The 21885-nt window shown below is 48.4% G+C and overlaps 1 protein-coding gene across 1 annotated transcript in view; it reads right to left on the reverse strand.

The window, feature by feature from the left end:
- The window catches only part of cacna2d3a (calcium channel, voltage-dependent, alpha 2/delta subunit 3a), a 442979-nt gene that overhangs the window by 216161 nt on the left and 204933 nt on the right, over positions 1-21885 (reverse strand). The window contains exon 5 of the mRNA XM_046364965.1: positions 18341-18503. Coding sequence (XP_046220921.1) covers positions 18341-18503 — 163 coding nt within the window. The remainder of the gene's footprint in view (positions 1-18340; positions 18504-21885) is intronic.

Below are 21885 nucleotides of genomic sequence, written 5' to 3' on the forward strand. Positions count from 1 at the left end.
CTCTCTTTCTTTCTCTCTCTCTCGCAGTGTATGCTGGGAGTTTTTTGGAGTTTGAGTGTTTGGTGTGGAGGGCTCCGTCCTAACTTTCTTTATGTTTCTGAACAACAATGAGCAACAGCTAAATGTGCATTTAAAGTGAGGCATGCCACCACAGATAGTCTACGGTGCTTTGAGTGTGGGGATTTGGGGCATTAGAGCTTTGCCTGCCCACATAAAGCCCAGAGACAAGGTGAGGGTACCAGCACCAGTGGGGGAAATCGAGATCAAAGTGCAGAGGGGTAATGAGATGCAGACAGTAGAGGCTGGGCATAGTCAGGCTAGAGATGGTGGTGTAGCGGAGACTGGGTCTAGTCAGGCTAGAGATGGTGGTGTAGCGGAGGCTGGGCCTAGTCAGGCTAGAGATGGTGGTGTAGCGGAGGCTGGGTCTAGTCATGCCAGGGATGGTGGTGTAGCGGAGGCTGGGCATAGTCAGGCTAGAGATGGTGGTGTAGTGGAGGCTGGGCCTAGTCAGGCTAGAGATGGTGGTGTAGCGGAGGCTGGGTCTAGTCATGCCATGGATGGTGGTGTAGCGGAGGCTGGGCCTAGTCAGGCTAGAGATGGTGGTGTAGTGAAGGCTGGGCCTAGTCAGGCTAGAGATGGTGGTGTAGCGGAGGCTGGGTCTAGTCATGCCAGGGATGGTGGTGTAGCGGAGGCTGGGCCTAGTCATGCCAGGGATGGTGGTGTAGCGGAGGCTGGGCCTAGTCAGGCTAGAGATGGTGGTGTAGCGGAGGCTGGGCCGAGTCAGGCTAGAGATGGTGGTGTAGCGGAGGCTGGGCCTAGTCAGGCTAGAGATGGTGGTGTAGCGGAGGCTGGGTCTAGTCAGGCTAGAGATGGTGGTATAGCGGAGGCTGGGCCTAGTCATGCCAGGGATGGTGGTGTAGCAGAGGCTGGGCCTAGTCAGGCTAGAGATGGTGGTGTAGCGGAGGCTGGGTCTAGTCAGACTAGAGATGGTGGTATAGTGGAGGCTGGGCCTAGTTAGGCTAGAGATGGTGGTATAGCGGAGGCTGGGCCTAGTCAGGCTAGAGATGGTGGTATAATGGAGGCTGGGCCTAGTCAGGCTAGAGATGGTGGTGTAGCGGAGGCTGGGCCTAGTCAGGCTAGAGATGGTGGTATAGCGGAGGCTGGGCCTAGTCAGGCTAGAGATGGTGGTGTAGCGGAAGCTGGGCCTAGTTAGACTAGAGATGGTGGTGTAGCGGAGGCTGGGTCTAGTCAGGCTAGAGATGGTGGTGTAGCGGAGGCTGGGCCTAGTCAGGCTATGGATGGTGGTGTAGCTGAGACTGGGTCTAGTCATGCCAGGGATGGTGGTGTAGCTGATACTGGGTCTAGTCAGGCTAGTGATGGTGGGGTAATGGAGGCTGGGTCTAGTCAGGCTAGTGATGGTGGTGTAGCGGAGGCTGGGTCTAGTCAGGCTAGTGATTTGTAAGTCGCTCTGGATAAGAGCGTCTGCTAAATGACTTAAATGTAAATGTAAATGATGGTGGTGTAGTAGAGGCTGGGTCTAGTCAGGCTAGTGATGGTGGGACAGCTGAGGATGGGTCTAGTCAGGCTAGAGATGGTGGTATAGCGGAGGATGGGTCTAGTCAGGCTAGAGAAGGTGGTGTAGATGAGGCTGGGTCTAGTCAGGCTAGTGATGGTGGGAGAGCTGAGACTGGGTCTAGTCAGGCTAGTGATGGTGGGACAGCTGAGGATGGGTCTAGTCAGGCTAGAGAAGGTGGTGTAGATGAGGCTGGGTCTAGTCAGGCTAGTGATGGTGGGAGAGCTGAGACTGGGTCTAGTCAGGCTAGTGATGGTGGGAGAGCTGAGACTGGGTCTAGTCAGGCTAGTGATGGTGGGAGAGCTGAGACTGGGTCTAGTCATGTTATGGAGGGTGGTGTAGATGAGGCTGGGTCTAGTCATGCTTTGGAGGGTGGTGTAGATGAGGCTGGGTCTAGTCAGGTTATGCTCGTGGATGAGGAGAGTATAGTGAGGAAGTGTAAGAGACTAGGGGGGAGGAGAGTATAGTGAGGAAGTGTAAGAGACTAGGGGGAGGAGAGTATAGTGAGGAAGTGTAAGAGACTAGGGGGAGGAGAGTATAGTGAGGAAGTGTAAGAGACTAGGGGAGGAGGAGAGTATAGTGAGGAAGTGTAAGAGACTAGGGGGGGAGGAGAGTATAGTGAGGAAGTGTAAGAGACTAGGGGGAGGAGAGTATAGTGAGGAAGTGTAAGAGACTAGGGGGAGGAGAGTATAGTGAGGAAGTGTAAGAGACTAGGGGGAGGAGAGTATAGTGAGGAAGTGTAAGAGACTAGGGGGAGGAGAGTATAGTGAGGAAGTGTAAGAGACTAGGGGGAGGAGAGTATAGTGGGGAAGTGTAAGAGACTAGGGGGAGGCGAGTATAGTGAGGAAGTGTAAGAGACTAGGGGGAGGAGAGTATAGTGAGGAAGTGTAAGAGACTAGGGGGAGGAGAGTATAGTGAGGAAGTGTAAGAGACTAGGGGGAGGAGAGTGTAGTGGGGAAGTGTAAGAGACTAGGGGGAGGAGAGTATAGTGAGGAAGTGTAAGAGACTAGGGGGAGGAGAGTATAGTGAGGAAGTGTAAGAGACTAGGGGGAGGAGAGTATAGTGAGGAAGTGTAAGAGACTAGGGGGAGGAGAGTATAGTGGGGAAGTGTAAGAGACTAGGGGGAGGAGAGTATAGTGAGGAAGTGTAAGAGACTAGGGGGAGGAGAGTATAGTGAGAAAGTGTAAGAGACTAGGGGGAGGAGAGTATAGTGAGGAAGTGTAAGAGACTAGGGGGAGGAGAGTATAGTGAGGAGGTGTAAGAGACTAGGGGGGAGGAGAGTATAGTGAGGAAGTGTAAGAGACTAGGGGGGAGGAGAGTATAGTGGGGAAGTGTAAGAGACTAGGGGGGAGGAGAGTATAGTGAGGAAGTGTAAGAGACTAGGGGGGAGGAGAGTATAGTGAGGAAGTGTAAGAGACTAGGGGGAGGAGAGTATAGTGAGGAAGTGTAAGAGACTAGGGGGGAGGAGAGTATATCAAATCAAATCAAATCAAATCAAATCAAATCAAATTTTATTTGTCACATACACATGGTTAGCAGATGTTAATGCGAGTGTAGCGAAATGCTTGTGCTTCTAGTTCCGACAATGCAGTGATAACCAACAAGTAATCTAACTAACAATTCCAAAACTACTGTCTTATACACAGTGTAAGAGGATAAGGAACATGTACATAAGGATATATGAATGAGTGATGGTACAGAGCAGCATACAGTAGATGGTATCGAGTACAGTATATACATATGAGATGAATGTGTAGACAAAGTAAACAAAGTGGCATAGTTAAAGTGGCTAGTGATACATGTGTTACATAAGGATGCAGTCGATGATGTAGAGTACAGTATATACATATGCATATGAGATGAATAATGTAGGGTAAGTAACATTATATAAGGTAGCATTGTTTAAAGTGGCTAGTGATATATTTACATCATTTCCCATCAATTCCCATTATTAAAATGGCTGGAGTTGGGTCCGTGTCAATGGCAGTGTATTGGCAGCAGCCACTCAGTGTTAGTGGTGGCTGTTTAACAGTCTGATGGCCTTGAGATAGAAGCTGTTTTTCAGTCTCTCGGTCCCAGCTTTGATGCACCTGTACTGACCTCGCCTTCTGGATGATAGCGGGGTGAACAGGCAGTGGTTCAGGTGGTTGATGTCCTTGATGATCTTTATGGCCTTCCTGTAACAACGGGTGGTGTAGGTGTCCTGGAGGGCAGGTAGTTTGCCCCCGGTGATGCGTTGTGCAGTCCTCACTACCCTCTGGAGAGCCTTACGGTTGAGGGCGGAGCAGTTGCCGTACCAGGCGGTGATACAGCCCGCCAGGATGCTCTCGATTGTGCATCTGTAGAAGTTTGTGAGTGCTTTTGGTGACAAGCCGAATTTCTTCAGCCTCCTGAGGTTGAATAGGCGCTGCTGCGCCTTCTTCACGATGCTGTCAGTGTGAGTGGACCAATTCAGTTTGTCTGTGATGTGTATGCCGAGGAACTTAAAACTAGCTACCCTCTCCACTACTGTTCCATCGATGTGGATAGGGGGTGTTCCCTCTGCTGTTTCCTGAAGTCCACAATCATCTCCTTAGTTTTGTTGACGTTGAGTGTGAGGTTATTTTCCTGACACCACACTCCGAGGGCCCTCACCTCCTCCCTGTAGGCCGTCTCGTCGTTGTTGGTAATCAAGCCTACCACTGTTGTGTCGTCCGCAAACTTGATGATTGAGTTGGAGGCGTGCGTGGCCACGCAGTCGTGGGTGAACAGGGAGTACAGGAGAGGGCTCAGAACGCACCCTTGTGGGGCCCCGTGTTGAGGATCAGCGGGGAGGAGATGTTGTTGCCTACCCTCACCACCTGGGGGCGGCCCGTCAGGAAGTCCAGTACCCAGTTGCACAGGGCGGGGTCGAGACCCAGGGTCTCGAGCTTGATGACGAGCTTGGAGGGTACTATGGTGTTGAATGCCGAGCTGTAGTCGATGAACAGCATTCTCACATAGGTATTCCTCTTGTCCAGGTGGGTTAGGGCAGTGTGCAGTGTGGTTGAGATTGCATCGTCTGTGGACCTATTTGGGCGGTAAGCAAATTGGAGTGGGTCTAGGGTGTCAGGTAGGGTGGAGGTGATATGGTCCTTGACTAGTCTCTCAAAGCACTTCATGATGACGGAAGTGAGTGCTACGGGGCGGTAGTCGTTTAGCTCAGTTACCTTAGCTTTCTTGGGAACAGGAACAATGGTGGCCCTCTTGAAGCATGTGGGAACAGCAGACTGGTATAGGGATTGATTGAATATGTCCGTAACCACACCGGTCAGCTGGTCTGCGCATGCTCTGAGGGCGCGGCTGGGGATGCCGTCTGGGCCTGCAGCCTTGCGAGGGTTAACACGTTTAAATGTCTTACTCACCTCGGCTGCAGTGAAGGAGAGACCGCATATTTCCGTTGCAGGCCGTGTCAGTGGCACTGTATTGTCCTCAAAGCGGGCAAAAAAGTTATTTAGTCTGCCTGGGAGCAAGACATCCTGGTTCGTGACTGGGCTGGATTTCATCTTGTAGTCCATGATTGACTGTAGACCCTGCCACATGCCTCTTATGTCTGAGCCATTGAATTGAGATTCCACTTTGTCTCTGTACTGACGCTTAGCTTGTTTAATAGCATTACGGAGGGAATAGCTGCACTGTTTGTATTCAGTCATGTTGCCAGACACCTTGCCCTGATTAAAAGCAGTGGTTCGCGCTTTCAGTTTCACGCGAATGCTGCAATCAATCCACGGTTTCTGGTTAGGGAATGTTTTTATCGTTGCTATGGGAATGACATCTTCGACGCACGTTCTAATGAACTCGCACACCGAATCAGCGTATTCGTCAATATTCCCATCTGACGCAATACGAAACATGTCCCAGTCCACGTGATGGAAGCAGTCTTGGAGTGTAGAGTCAGCTTGGTCGGACCAGCGTTGGACAGACCTCAGCGTGGGAGCCTCTTGTTTTAATTTCTGCCTGTAGGCAGGGATCAGCAATATGGAGTCGTGGTCAGCTTTTCCGAAAGGGGGGCGGGGCAGGGCCTTATATGCGTCGCGGAAGTTAGAGTAACAATGATCCAAGGTTTTACCACCCCTGGTTGCGCAATCGATATGCTGATAAAATTTAGGAGTCTTGTTTTCAGATTGGCTTTGTTAAAATCCCCAGCTACAATGAATGCAGCCTCCGGATAAATGTTTTCCAGTTTGCAAAGAGTTAAATAAAGTTCGTTCAGAGCCATCGATGTGTCTGCTTGGGGGGGATATATACGGCTGTGATTATAATCGAAGAGAATTCTCTTGGAAGATAATGCGGTCTACATTTGATTGTGAGGAATTCTAAATCAGGTGAACAGAAGGATTTGAGTTCCTGTATGTTTCCTTCATCACACCATGTCCCGTTAGTCATGAGGCATACGCCCGCCACTCTTCTTACCAGAGAGATGTTTGTTTCTGTCGGCGCGATGCGTGGAGAAACCCGTTGGCTGCACCGCCCTGGATAGCGTTTTCCCAGTGAGCCATGTCTCCGTAAAGCAAAGAACGTTGCAGTCTCTGATGTCCCTCTGGAATGCCACCCTTGCTCGGATTTCATCAACCTTGTTGTCGAGAGACTGGACATTGGCAAGAAGAATACTGGGAAGTGGTGCGCGATGTGCCCTTTTTCGGAGTCTGACCAGAACACCGCCGCGTTTCCCTCTTTTTCGGAGTCGTTTCCTTGGGTCGCTGCATGTGATCCATTCCGTTGTCCTGTTTGTAAGGCAGAACACAGGATCCGCGTCGCGGAAAACATATTCTTGGTCGTACTGATGGTGAGTTGACGCTGATCTTATATTCAGTAGTTCTTCTCGACTGTATGTAATGAAACCTAAGATGACCTGGGGTACTAATGTAAGAAATGACACGTAAAAAAACAAAAAACTGCATAGTTTCCTAGGAACGCGAAGCGAGGCGGCCATCTCAGTCGGTGAGGAAGTGTAAGAGACTAGGGGGGAGGAGAGTATAGTGAGGAAGTGTAAGAGACTAGGGGGGGAGGAGAGTATAGTGAGGAAGTGTAAGAGACTAGGGGGGGAGGAGAGTATAGTGAGGAAGTGTAAGAGACTAGGGGGGAGGGGGAGAGTATAGTGAGGAAGTGTAAGAGACTAGGGGGAGGAGAGTATAGTGAGGAAGTGTAAGAGACTAGGGGGAGGAGAGTATAGTGAGGAAGTGTAAGAGACTAGGGGGAGGAGAGTATAGTGAGGAAGTGTAAGAGACTAGGGGGAGGAGAGTATAGTGAGGAAGTGTAAGAGACTAGGGGGGGGGGAGGAGAGTATAGTGAGGAAGTGTAAGAGACTAGGGGGAGGAGAGTATAGTGAGGAAGTGTAAGAGACTAGGGGGAGGAGAGTATAGTGAGGAAGTGTAAGAGACTAGGGGGAGGAGAGTAAGTGTAAGAGAGACTAAGAGACTAGGGGGAGGAGAGTATAGTGAGGAAGTGTAAGAGACTAGGGGGAGGAGAGTATAGTGAGGAAGTAAGAGACTAGGGGGAGAGACTAGAGGGGAGGAGAGTATAGTGAGGAAGTGTAAGAGACTAGGGGGAGGAGAGTATAGTGAGGAAGTGTAAGAGACTAGAGGGGTAAGAGAGGGGAGGAGAGTATAGTGAGGAAGTGTAAGAGACTAGGGGGAGGAGAGTATAGTGAGGAAGTAGTAAGAGACTAGGGGGAGGAGAGTATAGTAGGGGGAGGAAGTGTGAGGAAGTGTAAGAGACTAGGGGGAGGAGAGTATAGTGAGGAAGTGTAAGAGACTAGGGGGAGGAGAGTATAGTGAGGAAGTGTAAGAGACTAGGGGGGGGGAGGAAGTGTAAGAGACTAGTGAGGAAGTGTAAGAGACTAGGGGGAGGAGAGTATAGTGAGGAAGTGTAAGAGACTAGGGGGAGGAGAGTATAGTGAGGAAGTGTAAGAGACTAGGGGGAGGAGAGTATAGTGAGGAAGTGTAAGAGACTAGGGGGGGAGTGAGAGTAAGAGTATAGTGAGGAAGTGTAAGAGACTAGGGGGGGGAGAGTGAGGAAGTGTAAGAGATAGTGAGGAAGTGTAAGAGACTAGGGGGAGGAGAGTATAGTGAGGAAGTGTAAGAGACTAGGGGGAGGAGAGTATAGTGAGGAAGTGTAAGAGAAGAGACTAGGAGGAAGTGTAAGAGACTAGGGGAGGAGAGTATAGTGAGGAAGTGTAAGAGACTAGGGGGAGGAGAGTATAGTGAGGAAGTGTAAGAGACTAGGGGGGAGGGGGAGTAAGAGAGAGTATAGTGAGGAAGTGTAAGAGACTAGGGGGAGGAGAGTATAGTGAGGAAGTGTAAGAGACTAGGGGAGAGAGAGTATAGGGTGTAAGAGACTAGGGGAGGAGGAGAGTATAGTGAGGAAGTGTAGACTAGGGGGAGACTAGTGAGGGGAGGAGAGTATAGTGAGGAAGTGTAAGAGACTAGGGGGAGGAGAGTATAGTGAGGAAGTGTAAGAGACTAGTATAGGGGGAGGAGAGTATAGTGAGGAAGTGTAAGAGAGTGAGGAAGTGTAAGAGGGGGGAGGAGAGTATAGTGAGGAAGTGTAAGAGACTAGGGGGAGAGGAGAGTATAGTGAGGAAGTGTAAGAGACTAGGGGGAAGAGACTAGTGGGAGTGTAAGAGACTAGGGGAGGAGAGTATAGTGAGGAAGTGTAAGAGACTAGGGGAGGAGAGTATAGTGAGGAAGTGTAAGAGACTAGGGGGAGGAGAGTATAGTGAGGAAGTGTAAGAGACTAGGGGGAGGAGAGTATAGTGAGGAAGTGTAAGAGACTAGGGGGGAGGAGAGTATAGTGAGGAAGTGTAAGAGACTAGGGGGGGAGTATAGTGAGGAGTGTAAGAGACTAGGGGGAGTGAGTGAAGTGTAAGAGACTAGGGGGAGGAGAGTATAGTGAGGAAGTGTAAGAGACTAGGGGAGGAGAGTATAGTGAGGAAGTGTAAGAGACTAGTGGGGAGTGAGAGACTAGGGGGAGGAGAGTATAGTGAGGAAGTGTAAGAGACTAGGGGGAGGAGAGTATAGTGAGGAAGTGTAAGAGACTAGGGGGAGGAGAGTATAGTGAGGAAGTGTAAGAGACTAGGGGGAGGAGAGTATAGTGAGGAAGTGTAAGAGACTAGGGGGAGGAGAGTATAGTGAGGAAGTGTAAGAGACTAGGGGAGGAGAGTATAGTGAGGAAGTGTAAGAGACTAGGGGGAGGAGAGTATAGTGAGGAAGTGTAAGAGACTAGGGGGAGGAGAGTATAGTGAGGAAGTGTAAGAGACTAGGGGGAGGAGAGTATAGTGAGGAAGTGTAAGAGACTAGGGGGAGGAGAGTATAGACTAGGGGGAGGAAGTATAGTAAGAGACTAGGGGGGAGGAGAGTATAGTGAGGAAGTGTAAGAGACTAGGGGGAGGAGAGTATAGTGAGGAAGTGTAAGAGACTAGGGGGGAGGAGTGAGAGTAAGAGACTAGGGGGAGGAGAGTATAGTGAGGAAGTGTAAGAGACTAGGGGGAGGAGAGTATAGTGAGGAAGTGTAAGAGACTAGGGGGAGGAGAGTATAGTGAGGAAGTGTAAGAGACTAGGGGGAGGGGAGTGAGGAAGTGTAAGAGACTAGGGGGAGGAGAGTATAGTGAGGAAGTGTAAGAGACTAGGGGGGGGAGGAGAGTATAGTGAGGAAGTGTAAGAGACTAGGGGGAGGAGAGTATAGTGAGGAAGTGTAAGAGACTAGGGGGGGGAGGAGAGAGACTAGGGAGGAAGTGTAAGAGACTAGGGGGAGGAGAGTATAGTGAGGAAGTGTAAGAGACTAGGGGGGAGGGGGAGAGTATAGTGAGGAAGTGTAAGAGACTAGGGGAGGAGAGTATAGTGAGGAAGTGTAAGAGACTAGGGGGGGGGAGGAGAGTATAGTGAGGAAGTGTAAGAGACTAGGGGGAGGAGAGTATAGTGAGGAAGTGTAAGAGACTAGGGGGGGGAGTGAGGAAGTGTAAGAGACTAGGGGGAGTGAGGAAGTGTAAGAGACTAGGGGGAGGAGAGTATAGTGAGGAAGTGTAAGAGACTAGGGGAGGAGGAGTGAGGAGTGTAAGAGACTAGGGGGAGGAGAGTATAGTGAGGAAGTGTAAGAGACTAGGGGAGGAGAGTATAGAGGAAGTGTAAGAGACTAGGGGGGGAGGAGAGTATAGTGAGGAAGTGTAAGAGACTAGGGGGAGGAGGTATAGTGAGGAAGTGTAAGAGACTAGGGGGAGGAGTGAGGAAGTGTAAGAGACTAAGAGGGGAGGAGAGTATAGTGAGGAAGTGTAAGAGACTAGGGGGAGGAGAGTGAGGAAGTGTAAGAGACTGAGGTATAGTGTAAGAGACTGAGGAAGTGTAAGAGACTAGGGGGAGGAGAGTATAGTGAGGAAGTGTAAGAGACTAGGGGGAGGAGAGTATAGTGAGGAAGTGTAAGAGACTAGGGGGAGGAGAGTATAGTGAGGAAGTGTAAGAGACTAGGGGGAGGAGAGTATAGTGAGGAAGTGTAAGAGACTAGGGGAGGAGAGTATAGTGAGGAAGTGTAAGAGACTAGGGGGGGAGGAGAGTATAGTGAGGAAGTGTAAGAGACTAGGGGGAGGAGAGTATAGTGAGGAAGTGTAAGAGACTAAGAGGGGGAGGAGAGTATAGTGAGGAAGTGTAAGAGACTAGGGGGGAGGAGAGTATAGTGAGGAAGTGTAAGAGACTAGGGGGAGGAGAGTATAGTGAGGAAGTGTAAGAGACTAGGGGGAGGAGGAAGTGAGGAAGTGTAAGAGACTAGGGGAGGAGAGTATAGTGAGGAAGTGTAAGAGACTAGGGGGAGGAGAGAGTATAGTGAGGAAGTGTAAGAGACTAGTATAGTGAGGAGTGTAAGAGTAGGGGGAGGAGAGTATAGTGAGGAATAAGAGACTAGGGGGAGGAAGTGTGAGGAAGTGTAAGAGACTAGGGGGAGGGGAGTGAGGAAGTGTAAGAGACTAGTAGAGGAAGTGTAAGAGACTAGGGGGAGGAGAGTATAGTGAGGAAGTGTAAGAGACTAGGGGGAGGAGAGTATAGTGAGGAAGTGTAAGAGACTAGGGGGAGGAGAGTATAGTGAGGAAGTGTAAGAGACTAGTATAGGAGGAAGTGAGAGTATAGTGAGGAAGTGTAAGAGACTAGGGGGAGTGAGGAAGTGTAAGAGACTAGTGAGTGAGGAAGTGTAAGAGACTAGGGGGAGGAGAGTATAGTGAGGAAGTGTAAGAGACTAGTGTAAGAGGGGGAGGAGAGTATAGTGAGGAAGTGTAAGAGACTGAGGAAGTGTAAGGACTAGGGGGAGGAGAGTATAGTGAGGAAGTGTAAGAGACTAGGGGGGAGGAAGTGAGGAAGTGTAAGAGACTAGGGGGAGGAGCGGTGAGGAAGTGTAAGAGACTAGGGGGGAGGAGAGTATAGTGAGGAAGGTCAAAGGCACCATGGAAGGGGTTGTGGTCAAAGGCACCATGGAACCTTAGCCTGGTGCTGGGGGGGGGGGGCTGACCAGAGAGGAAGGGCAGGTGTTCAGGGTGGGAGATAGAGATGAGGAGGAAAGTGAGTCTGAGGAAGAGGATGAGGAGTTATTTTGACTCCTCTTCAATGGGCCGGGAGCTGACAGCCAGTCAAGCAGAGGGGTCTCAGTACACGTTGAGAGAACTGACAAGGTTCCTGAATGAGACCAAGGGGGAAAAAGTTCATCTTGAGGCTTTTTTTCTGATCCTATAAAGTTTGTAAGATCAGTACAACATGCTATGAAGAATGAGGGGCATAGTGTCCTCTCACCCAGAAAACATTTTAGGTTGAGGAAGTGGGTCACAACAGTGCGTAAAGGTTTACCTTCAGACACTGTTGAGATGTATATTTTCTTTCTGACACTGGTGCTTTTTGAGCTTTGCTATTGGTCTCTTTCTCTGCTGGCTTTTCTCCCACTTCTTATGGAGACTCGTCGTGTAGGCTCGCTCAATATAAATGGTGCCAGAGATGTGGGAAAGAGGAGTGTGTTGCATGATTATGTAAAACAAAAAAAGTACAGGTGTTGTTTCTGCAGGAGACTCATAGTGATGTGGTGAATGAAGTTGATTGGGGGCTCTGGTGGAAAGGGGCAAGTGTGTTGAGCCATGGGACAAATGTTAGTGCAGGAGTGACAGTCCTTTTTGCACCGGGTCTGTCTGTGTGTTGATCCATGGGACTGATCTTAGTGCAGGAGAGACAGTCCTTTTTGCACCGGGTCTGTCTGTGTGTTGATCCATGGGACTGATCTTAGTGCAGGAGAGACAGTCCTTTTTGCACCGGGTCTGTCTGTGTGTTGAGCCATGAGACAGATCTTAGTGCAGGAGAGACAGTCCTTTTTGCACCGGGTCTGTCTGTGTGTTGATCCATGGGACTGATCTTAGTGCAGGAGAGACAGTCCTTTTTGCACCGGGTCTGTCTGTGTGTTGATCCATGGGACTGATCTTAGTGCAGGAGAGACAGTCCTTTTTGCACCGGATCTGTCTGTGTGTTGATCCATGGGACTGATCTTAGTGCAGGAGAGACAGTCCTTTTTGCACCGGGTCTGTCTGTGTGTTGAGCCATGAGACAGATCTTAGTGCAGGAGAGACAGTCCTTTTTGCACCGGGTCTGTCTGTGTGTTGATCCATGGGACTGATCTTAGTGCAGGAGAGACAGTCCTTTTTGCACCGGGTCTGTCTGTAAAAATGTGCTCCTCAAAAGAGGTGTGTAGGGGTAGTTTGCTTGTTGTTAAAGCAGAAATTAACAACATGTGTTTTGTCTTTATAAATGTGTATGTGCCTAACACAGGGAGAGAAATAGGGGTTCTATTTGGGAGTCTTAGACAGGAACTCTCACAAGTAGCGCCTGAGGAGACGCTGGTGATCGGAGGTGACTGGAACTGTACAATGGATTTTTACAAAAGACAGAAATGGGGAAGAGCCTCATTCAGTGTCAGTGGGAGTGTTAAGGGACATCTTTAATCAGTTTGACCTAGTGGATGTTTGGAGAACTAAACATCCAAACACAAGACAGTATACGTGGGTGAAGGTTTTTGGGGCTAGGGTGAGTGCAGCTCGACTTGATCGTTTTTACATGTCCAGGAATCAGAGCAATAGGCTGCTGGGTGCTACCATTCTCCCAGTGGGGTTTTCGGATCACCACATAACCATGGCTCGGCTGTCTATTTCACCAGGGCCCCGGCAGGCATCTTATTGGAAGTTCAATGTAAAGCTCTTACAAGATGCCACTTTTTGCTCAGGTTTCCAGACTTTTTGGGAAAGATGGGGGCAGCGAAGAGAGGAGTATGAGTCTCTGAGTCAGTGGTGGGATGTGGGGAAAGTGCAAATTCGGCTTTTCTGTCAACAGTACACAGCTCTCTCATCCTCAGAGGCTAGGAGAGTATTGGGGGAACTAGAGCAGTGTATTAGTGAGATGGAGGTAGAGATGGTGGGGCAAGGCAATGTAGGCCTCCAGGCTAACTTAGCCGAATTACGTAGGGACCTGGGCAGTTTTTTCCAGGTTAAAGCAAAGGGAGCACTTGTAAGAGCTAGGTTCTCCATGCTCAAGGAGATGGATGCTCCCAGCTCCTTCTTCTTTGGTTTGGAAAGACAGAGCAGTGAAACCAAGGGTATGCATTGTCTACGGCTGTCTGATGGGCGGGTGACCTCTGTGGTGGGGGAGATGCGGGAGCGGACTGTGGAGTTTTATACTGAATTGTATAGGGCAGAAATGTGTGATCCTATGTGTGCTCAGGTCTTGTTTGCAGGACTCCCTAAGCTCTCTCGGGCACAGAGGGATGAAATGGACATTCCTCTGTTGTCACATGAACTGGCAGAGGCAGTAACCCAGGTGTCCCCCGGTCGTGCACCCGGGGTCGATGTACTTCCAGTGGAATTTTACATAAAATTCTGGGGAACAATTGGACAGGATTTCTTTTGCGTGTTGCGTGAATGCGTCGGGGTAGGAGAGTTGCCGATGAGCTGCCGTCGGGCGGCTCTGACTCTCCTGCCCAAAAAAGGGGACTTGTGTGAACTTAAGAACTGGAGGCCTGTGGCATTACTCTGTGCGGACTACAAGATTTTTGCCAAGGTCCTCTCTAACAGACTGAAGTCCCATCTGGACTCTATAATACACAAGGACCAGACATATTGCGTACCGGGACGCTCAATCACGGACAACTTGTTCTTGATTAGGGACATGTTGGACTTGTCGAGAGGTTCTAATGTGAACTTTGGACTGGTCTCTTTAGATCAAGAGAAGGCTTTCGATAGAGTGGATCATGAATATCTGTTTAATGTGATGTCTGTGTTTGGGTTTGAGAAGAGTTTTGTGACCTGTGTGAAGCTGTTGTATGCTGGGGCGTCATGTATGGTTAAGGTGGGAGGGGGGCTCAGTAGGCCAGTCTGGGTGAGACTGGGCATTAGACAAGGATGCCCTCTATCTGGGCAGCTGTACACACTAGCCATTGAGCCTTTTTTAGGACTGCTACGCAGGAGACTGCGGGGAGTGTGCTGGACAGGCATGGATGTGGTGACAGGAATAGCAGTCTCAGCATATGCAGATGATGTTTCTGTGATGGTCAGGGATGGGCAAGATATGCAGGAACTAGAGACCAGTCTGAAGGTGTACGAGGGAGCTTCATCAGCTAAGGTAAACTGGGGAAAGAGCAAAGCTCTGTTATGTGGGGCATGGGGGGATAGGGCTCCTCCTCTGCTTCCAGGGGGTTTGCAGTGGGGTTGTGAAGGGCTTAAAGTGTTGGGGGTGTACCTCGGCTCGGAGAGGTGGGTCAGCAAGAACTGGGAGGGGCTGTCACAGGCAGTGGTGTCAAGACTGGCCAGGTGGAGGTGGCTCCTGTCCCAAGTGTCATATAGAGGGAGGGTGCTGATAATCAACAACCTGGTGGCATCTTCCTTGTGGCATAAACTGGCTGTCCTCAACCCCCCCGCCGGTCTGCTTGCAGACCTGCAACTCAAGCTGGTGGACTTCTTTTGGTCGGGACATCACTGGTTGAAGGCAGCAGTTTTGTACATGACCGTCCACGAAGGAGGACAGGGCCTGGTGGAACTGGAGAGCAGGATGACTGCTTTCCGACTAAAGGCGGTGCAGAGACTGCTGTACTACACTGATGTTGGCTGGAGGGAAGAGCACCGCAGAGTTTTACTCAGTGGGTGTGGGAGGCAGTGGGTGTGGGAGGAGCCTATCTTCCACAACCCAGCCATCCCTTTGAGATCGGTTCAGTCGGCCACCCTGCAGAGGCAACTGATGGCAGGGGGTTTACAAAGGCTGGGTGACCTGAGACTGCTGGGAGAGGAGGGGTGGAAAACCCCGGAGGTCTTGGCGCAACAAACAGGAATAACGTCTCTTAGGCTGCTGGAGAGATTCCTGGAGGAGGTCCAGGAGGCACTGTCTGAGCCGGTAAGGGGGGGTGTTTGAGAGGCCAAAGAGAGAGGGGCCACCAATGTTCCCGCCACTGCAGGTGACGGCAGAGACTGGAGACTGGCAAGGGGGTCTGGAGGACTTGTTAGATTTTAACACTCCGAGCCTGGGGGAGTTTGAGGGGGTGGGAGGTAAAGCCCTCTACAACCTCTGCGTTAAGGTTAGGAGCATTAGAAGCCTAACAGGAGTGAAGGCACATCAGTGGCAGGGGGTATGTGGGGCGGAGAGTATGGTGGGTTTTAGATGGAGGGCGCTCTACAAACCCCCAGTACCAAAGAGGTCAGGGGACCTCCAGTGGAGGGTTCTTCATGGAGCCCTGGCCACTAACAGCTGGTTGGCACGGGTTGATCCGGGAATTGGGCAGGGGTGTCCTTTCTGTCAAATGAAAGAAACTGTAATTCATGTGTTTTCTGTGTGCACCAGGTTAATGCCATTAATGTCTCTGTTGGAATGTCTGTGTGACAGGTTGGGGGTGGTTTTTGCTGTTGGGATGTTTATAATGGGATACAGGTATTCGAGTAAGGAGAAAGAAAAATGTGTTTTGTTGAATTTTCTGTTTGCTCAGGCAAAGTCAGCTATTTGGCTAACATGGAGGAACAGGGTCAAAGGTGGGGGGATAACAGACCCTTTACTACTGTTTAATGGGATGGTCTCTGCACGCCTTAGGGTTGAGTTTGAGTTCTATAAAATTATCAAATGTGTGGAGATGTTTGAGGAGATATGGTGTGTTGGGGGGGCTGTCTGTATTGCTGGGGAAGATGTTTTGGATATACGGTTGTAGGAGAGGGTTTTTGTGTATGGTGATTTGTATCATGTGGTAGATGGAAAGGTGAGTATGGTACAGTTATGCAGTACAGGATATCATTTTATTTTATTTTTTTATTTTAGGAGTGGGGGGTGAGTTTTAAATTAATTGAGAATGTTTCAATAAAGAAAGACCAAAAGTCACAAAGTCTCTCTCTCTCTCTCTCTCTCTCTCTCTCTCTCTCTCTCTCTCTCTCTCTCTCTCTCTCTCTCTCTCTCTCTCTCTCTCTCCCTGTCTTCTCGTTTCACCCAGATGTAATTAATCTCTAGACCTTCTGTCACTCTGATTTAACCCACTTTCTCTCTCTCTCTCATTTTTTCTCTCCCTCCCTCTCACATATTTCTCTCTGGTTGCTGGCTAAGCTGATATGACATTCACTCCATCTGCCAAGCGCTGTACAAGGATGTGCCTTCCTTGTCTGGACATCAGTCAGATGAAACATTAGCATAATCACTGATTATTAAACAGCTAATTACGTTAGAGGATGATCTTAAATAAAAAGACTAAGAGTTGTGATGAAGACACACACAGACACACGTATGCTTAGTGGGGTACATCAGGTAGCTCTCAGGGAAATGCTCTGTCCACACAAAGTGCAGTGAAGAAATGTACTGAAACTTCTTCTGGCATATAAGCATTGTTTGAACGCATTTATTGCATGTGTTGAACTTTTGTACATGTTAGTTTGAAGGTTTTAAACATCTATGTTGGTTATGTAGATATTAAACATCTATGTTGGTTATGTAGATATTAAACATCTCTGTTGGTCATGTAGATATTAAACATCTATGTTGGTCATGTAGATATTAAACATCTCTGTTGGTCATGTAGATATTAAACATCTATGTTGGTTATGTAGATATTAAACATCTATGTTGGTCATGTAGATATTAAACATCTATGTTGGTTATGTAGATATTAAACATCTATGTTGGTTATGTAGATATTAAACATCTATGTTGGTCATGTAGATATTAAACATCTATATTGGTTATGTAGATATTAAACATCTCTGTTGGTCATGTAGATATTAAACATCTATGTTGGTTATGTAGATATTAAACATCTATGTTGATCATGTAGATATTAAACATCTATATTGGTTATGTAGATATTAAACATCTATGTTGGTTATGTAGATATTAAACATCTATGTTGGTTATGTAGATATTAAACATCTATGTTGGTCATGTAGATATTAAACATACCCTGTTGGTTATGTAGATATTAAACATCTATGTTGGTCATGTAGATATTAAACATCTATGTTGGTTATGTAGATATTAAACATCTATGTTGGTTATGTAGATATTAAACATCTCTGTTGGTCATGTAGATATTAAACGTACCCTGTTGGTCATGTAGATATTAAACGTACCCTGTTGGTTATGTAGATATTAAACATCTATGTTGGTTATGTAGATATTAAACATCTCTGTTGGTCATGTAGATATTAAACATCTATGTTGGTTATGTAGATATTAAACATCTCTGTTGGTCATGTAGATATTAAACGTACCCTGTTGGTTATGTAGATATTAAACATCTATGTTGGTCATGTAGATATTAAACATCTATGTTGGTTATGTAGATATTAAACATACCCTGATGGTTATGTAGATATTAAACATCTATGTTGGTCATGTAGATATTAAACATCTATGTTGGTTATGTAGATATTAAACGTACCCTGTTGGTTATGTAGATATTAAACATCTATGTTGGTTATGTAGATATTAAACGTACCCTGTTGGTTATGTAGATATTAAACATCTATGTTGGTCATGTAGATATTAAACATCTATGTTGGTTATGTAGATATTAAACATCTATGTTGGTCATGTAGATATTAAACATCGTAGAATGTATGCACACATGACTGTAAGTCGCTTTGGATAAAAGCGTCTGCTAAATGGCATATATTATTATATTATTATTATTATATTATTATATTATTATTATATATATTATCTATGTTGATCATGTAGATATTAAACGTACCCTGTTGGTCATGTAGATATTAAACATCTATGTTGGTCATGTAGATATTAAACATCTATGTTGGTCATGTAGATATTAAACATCTATGTTGGTCATGTAGATATTAAACATCTATGTTGGTCATGTAGATATTAAACATCTATGTTGGTCATGTAGATATTAAACATCTATGTGGGTTATGTAGATATTAAACGTACCCTGTTGGTTATGTAGATATTAAACATCTCTGTTGATCATGTAGATATTAAACATCTCTGTTGGTTATGTAGATATTAAACATCTCTGTTGGTTATGTAGATATTAAACATCTCTGTTGGTCATGTAGATATTAAACATCTCTGTTGGTTATGTAGATATTAAACATCTCTGTTGGTTATGTAGATATTAAACATCTCTGTTGGTCATGTAGATATTAAACATCTCTGTTGGTTATGTAGATATTAAACATCTCTGTTGGTTATGTAGATATTAAACATCTCTGTTGGTCATGTAGATATTAAACATCTCTGTTGGTTATGTAGATATTAAACGTACCTTTGTTGTACATGTTGGTGGGCACCTGCACCACACTGAGGCTGAGGTTGACAGAGAGGTTGTTGAAGTGGTCGTTGGGTTGCAGAAGGAAGTCTCCTCCCAGCTCCATACTGTTACCTTCCTCATCCACCTCATTAATCAACACTGCGTTGAAATACTCATACTGGAGAATGAGAGAGAGAGAGAGAGAGAGAGAGAGAGAGAGAGAGAGAGAGAGAGAGAGAGAGAGAGAGAGAGAGAGAGAGAGAGAGAGAGAGAGAGAGAGAGAGAGAGAGAGAGAGAGAGAGAGAGAGAGAGAGAGAGAGAGAGAGAGAGAGAGAGAGAGAGAGAGAGAGAGAGAGAGAGAGAGAGAGAGAGAGAGAGAGAGAGAGGGGAGAGAGAGAGAGAGAGAGAGAGAGAGAGAGAGAGAGAGAGAGAGAGAGAGAGAGAGAGAGAGAGAGAGAGAGAGAGAGAGAGAGAGAGAGAGAGAGAGGGAGGGAGGGAGGGAGGGAGGGAGGGAGGGGGAGGGGGAGGGAGGGAGGGGGAGGGAGGGAGGGAGGGAGGGAGGGAGATTATTAAATTTTTCTTTAGTTTTCATTATAATCTATAACCATGTATTATCTTAATTGTTAACATTGTTAGTGCAGTTGTTGTTATTGTTGTTGTTGTTTAAATCATTATTGCCATTTGTCAGGTTATTGAATCAATGGCACTAGATAGTCCTGTATAGAGGGCCTGCTCTGCTGCACTAGATAGTCCTGTATAGAGGGCCTGTTCTGCTGCACTAGATAGTACTGTATAGAGGGCCTGTTCTGCTGCACTAGATAGTCCTGTACAGAGGGCCTGTTCTGCTGCACTAGATAGTCCTGTACAGAGGGCCTGTTCTGCTGCACTAGATAGTCCTGTACAGAGGGTCTGTTCTGCTGCACTAGATAGTCCTGTACAGAGGGCCTGCAGGCTGTATTCTCAGCACTGCGCATACTGGGGAGTCTATTAATAAATCATGGAGCAGTTTAAATATAGCTCCAGCACTCCTAACATCCATCCCCACATCCCAATGGGCTGAGACAAGGCTGAAACACCACTCCACACAGTGGCAGTGCAGGCCCCGCAGAGCTATCACTAAGCACACACACACACACACGCACGCACACACACACACACGCACCGCACGCACGCACACACACACACCGCACGCACGCACACACACACACACACACCGCACGCACGCACACACACACACACGCACCGCACGCACGCACGCACACACACATACACGCACCGCACGCACACACACGCACACACACGCACACACACGCACACACACACACACACACGCACGCACGCACACACACACACACGCACCGCACGCACCCACACACACACACACGCACCGCACGCACACACACACACACACACACACACACGCACACACACACACACACACGCACACGCACGCACACACACGCACCGCACGCACGCACACACACACACACACGCACCGCACGCACACACACGCACTGCACGCACACACACACACACACACGGACACACACACACGCACGGACACACACACACACGCACGCACACACACACACACACACACACACACACACACACACACACACACACACACACACACACACACACACACACACACACACACACACACACACACACACACACACACACACACACACACACACACACACGCACCGCACGCACACACACACACACACACACGCACACACGCACGCACGCACGCACACAGGCTTTCACAGGCCTCAAATAGTACTCCTCACAATAACACACAAGCCACTGCAATCACCAGTCACTTGCTCAGTGGTGAGGCCACGTAGATGTTTATACGTGATGACTATAAACCTATAAACAGAGATGGAGTGTGAACAGAGCAACTGAAGTGTTCTTTCATTACTTTGAAGGACTATGTTACAAAGCAATATGCAGCATCTGTCTACACCTTGCTTACAACTTGTCTACACAGCTGGCAGAGTACAGCAGACACAACCTCACCAAATAAGACCATACCTTTGTACCACAACCCCGTCCCCCACCACCATACCTCACTCACCGTGAATCCCCCCTCCTCCTCCCCATCAGACTGAGACAGACAGACAGACAGACAGACAGACAGACAGACAGACAGACAGACAGACAGACAGACAGACAGACAGACAGACAGACAGACAGACAGACAGACAGACAGACAGACAGACAGACAGACAGACAGACAGACAGACAGACAGACAGACAGACAGACAGACAGACAGACAGACAGACAGACAGACAGACAGACAGACAGACAGACAGACAGACAGACAGACAGACAGACAGACAGACAGACCCAGTGTGATAAAACCACCCATTAGTCCTCTGGATTAACGCAGCCTGTATCAGGCTAATTCATCAACTGTGATTAGTTTTATTGGCCCGTTATCAGGAGCACACTGCCTGCACAAGGTGAAATAAGGAGCGCCCCAGTACACCTCCCCCTCTCACTACAACCCTCTCTCCCTCCTTCCCTCACTCCCCCTCTCCCTCCAACCCTCTCTCCCTCCATCACTCCCTCCCTTTCTCTCCCTCCAACCCTCTCTCCCTCCATCACTCCCTCCTTCTCTCTCTACCTCCATCACTCCCTCTATCACTCCTCCCCTCTCTCCCTCCTTCTCTCCCTACCTCCATCACTCCCTCTATCACTCCTCCGCTCTCTCCCTCCTTCTCTCCCTACCTCCATCACTCCCTCTATCACTCCTCCCCTCTCTCCCTCCTTCCCTACCTACCTCCATCACTCCCTCTATTACTCCTCCGGATGATGAAAAATATAAACAAGATTTTTGCAACCCTCCCACCTCTCTCTCCCTCACTCTACCACAGCTGCTTTAGTTGAAGGTGGTAGAGAGGCGTGTAGATGTGGAGTAAAAGAGAAGCAGGAAGAGTTATGAGGGATAGGAGAGCCTGGATAAGAGGACAGAGACAGAGGAGAGCCTGGGTCAGAGGACAGAGACAGAGGAGAGCCTGGGTCAGAGGACAGAGACAGAGGAGAGCCTGGGTCAGAGGACAGAGACAGAGGAGAGCCTGGGTCAGAGGAAAGAGACAGAGGAGAGCCTGGGTCAGAGGACAGAGACAGAGGAGAGCCTGGATCAGAGGACAGAGACAGAGGAGAGCCTGGGTCAGAGGACAGAGACAGAGGAGAGCCTGGGTCAGAGGACAGAGACAGAGGAGAGCCTGGGTCAGAGGAAAGAGACAGAGGAGAGCCTGGGTCAGAGGACAGAGACAGAGGAGAGCCTGGGTCAGAGGACAGAGATAGAGGAGAGCCTGGGTCAGAGGACAGAGACAGAGGAGAGCCTGGGTCAGAGGACAGAGACGGAGGAGAGCCTGGTTCAGAGGACAGAGACAGAGGAGAGCCTGGGTCAGAGGACAGAGACAGAGGAGAGCCTGGGTCAGAGGACAGAGACAGAGGAGAGCCTGGGTCAGAGGACAGAGACAGAGGAGAGCCTGGTTCAGAGGACAGAGGAGAGCCTGGGTCAGAGGACAGAGACAGAGAC

Source organism: Oncorhynchus gorbuscha, linkage group LG10, assembly GCF_021184085.1.
Source record: "Oncorhynchus gorbuscha isolate QuinsamMale2020 ecotype Even-year linkage group LG10, OgorEven_v1.0, whole genome shotgun sequence".
In the NCBI taxonomy this organism is placed as follows: domain Eukaryota; kingdom Metazoa; phylum Chordata; class Actinopteri; order Salmoniformes; family Salmonidae; genus Oncorhynchus; species Oncorhynchus gorbuscha.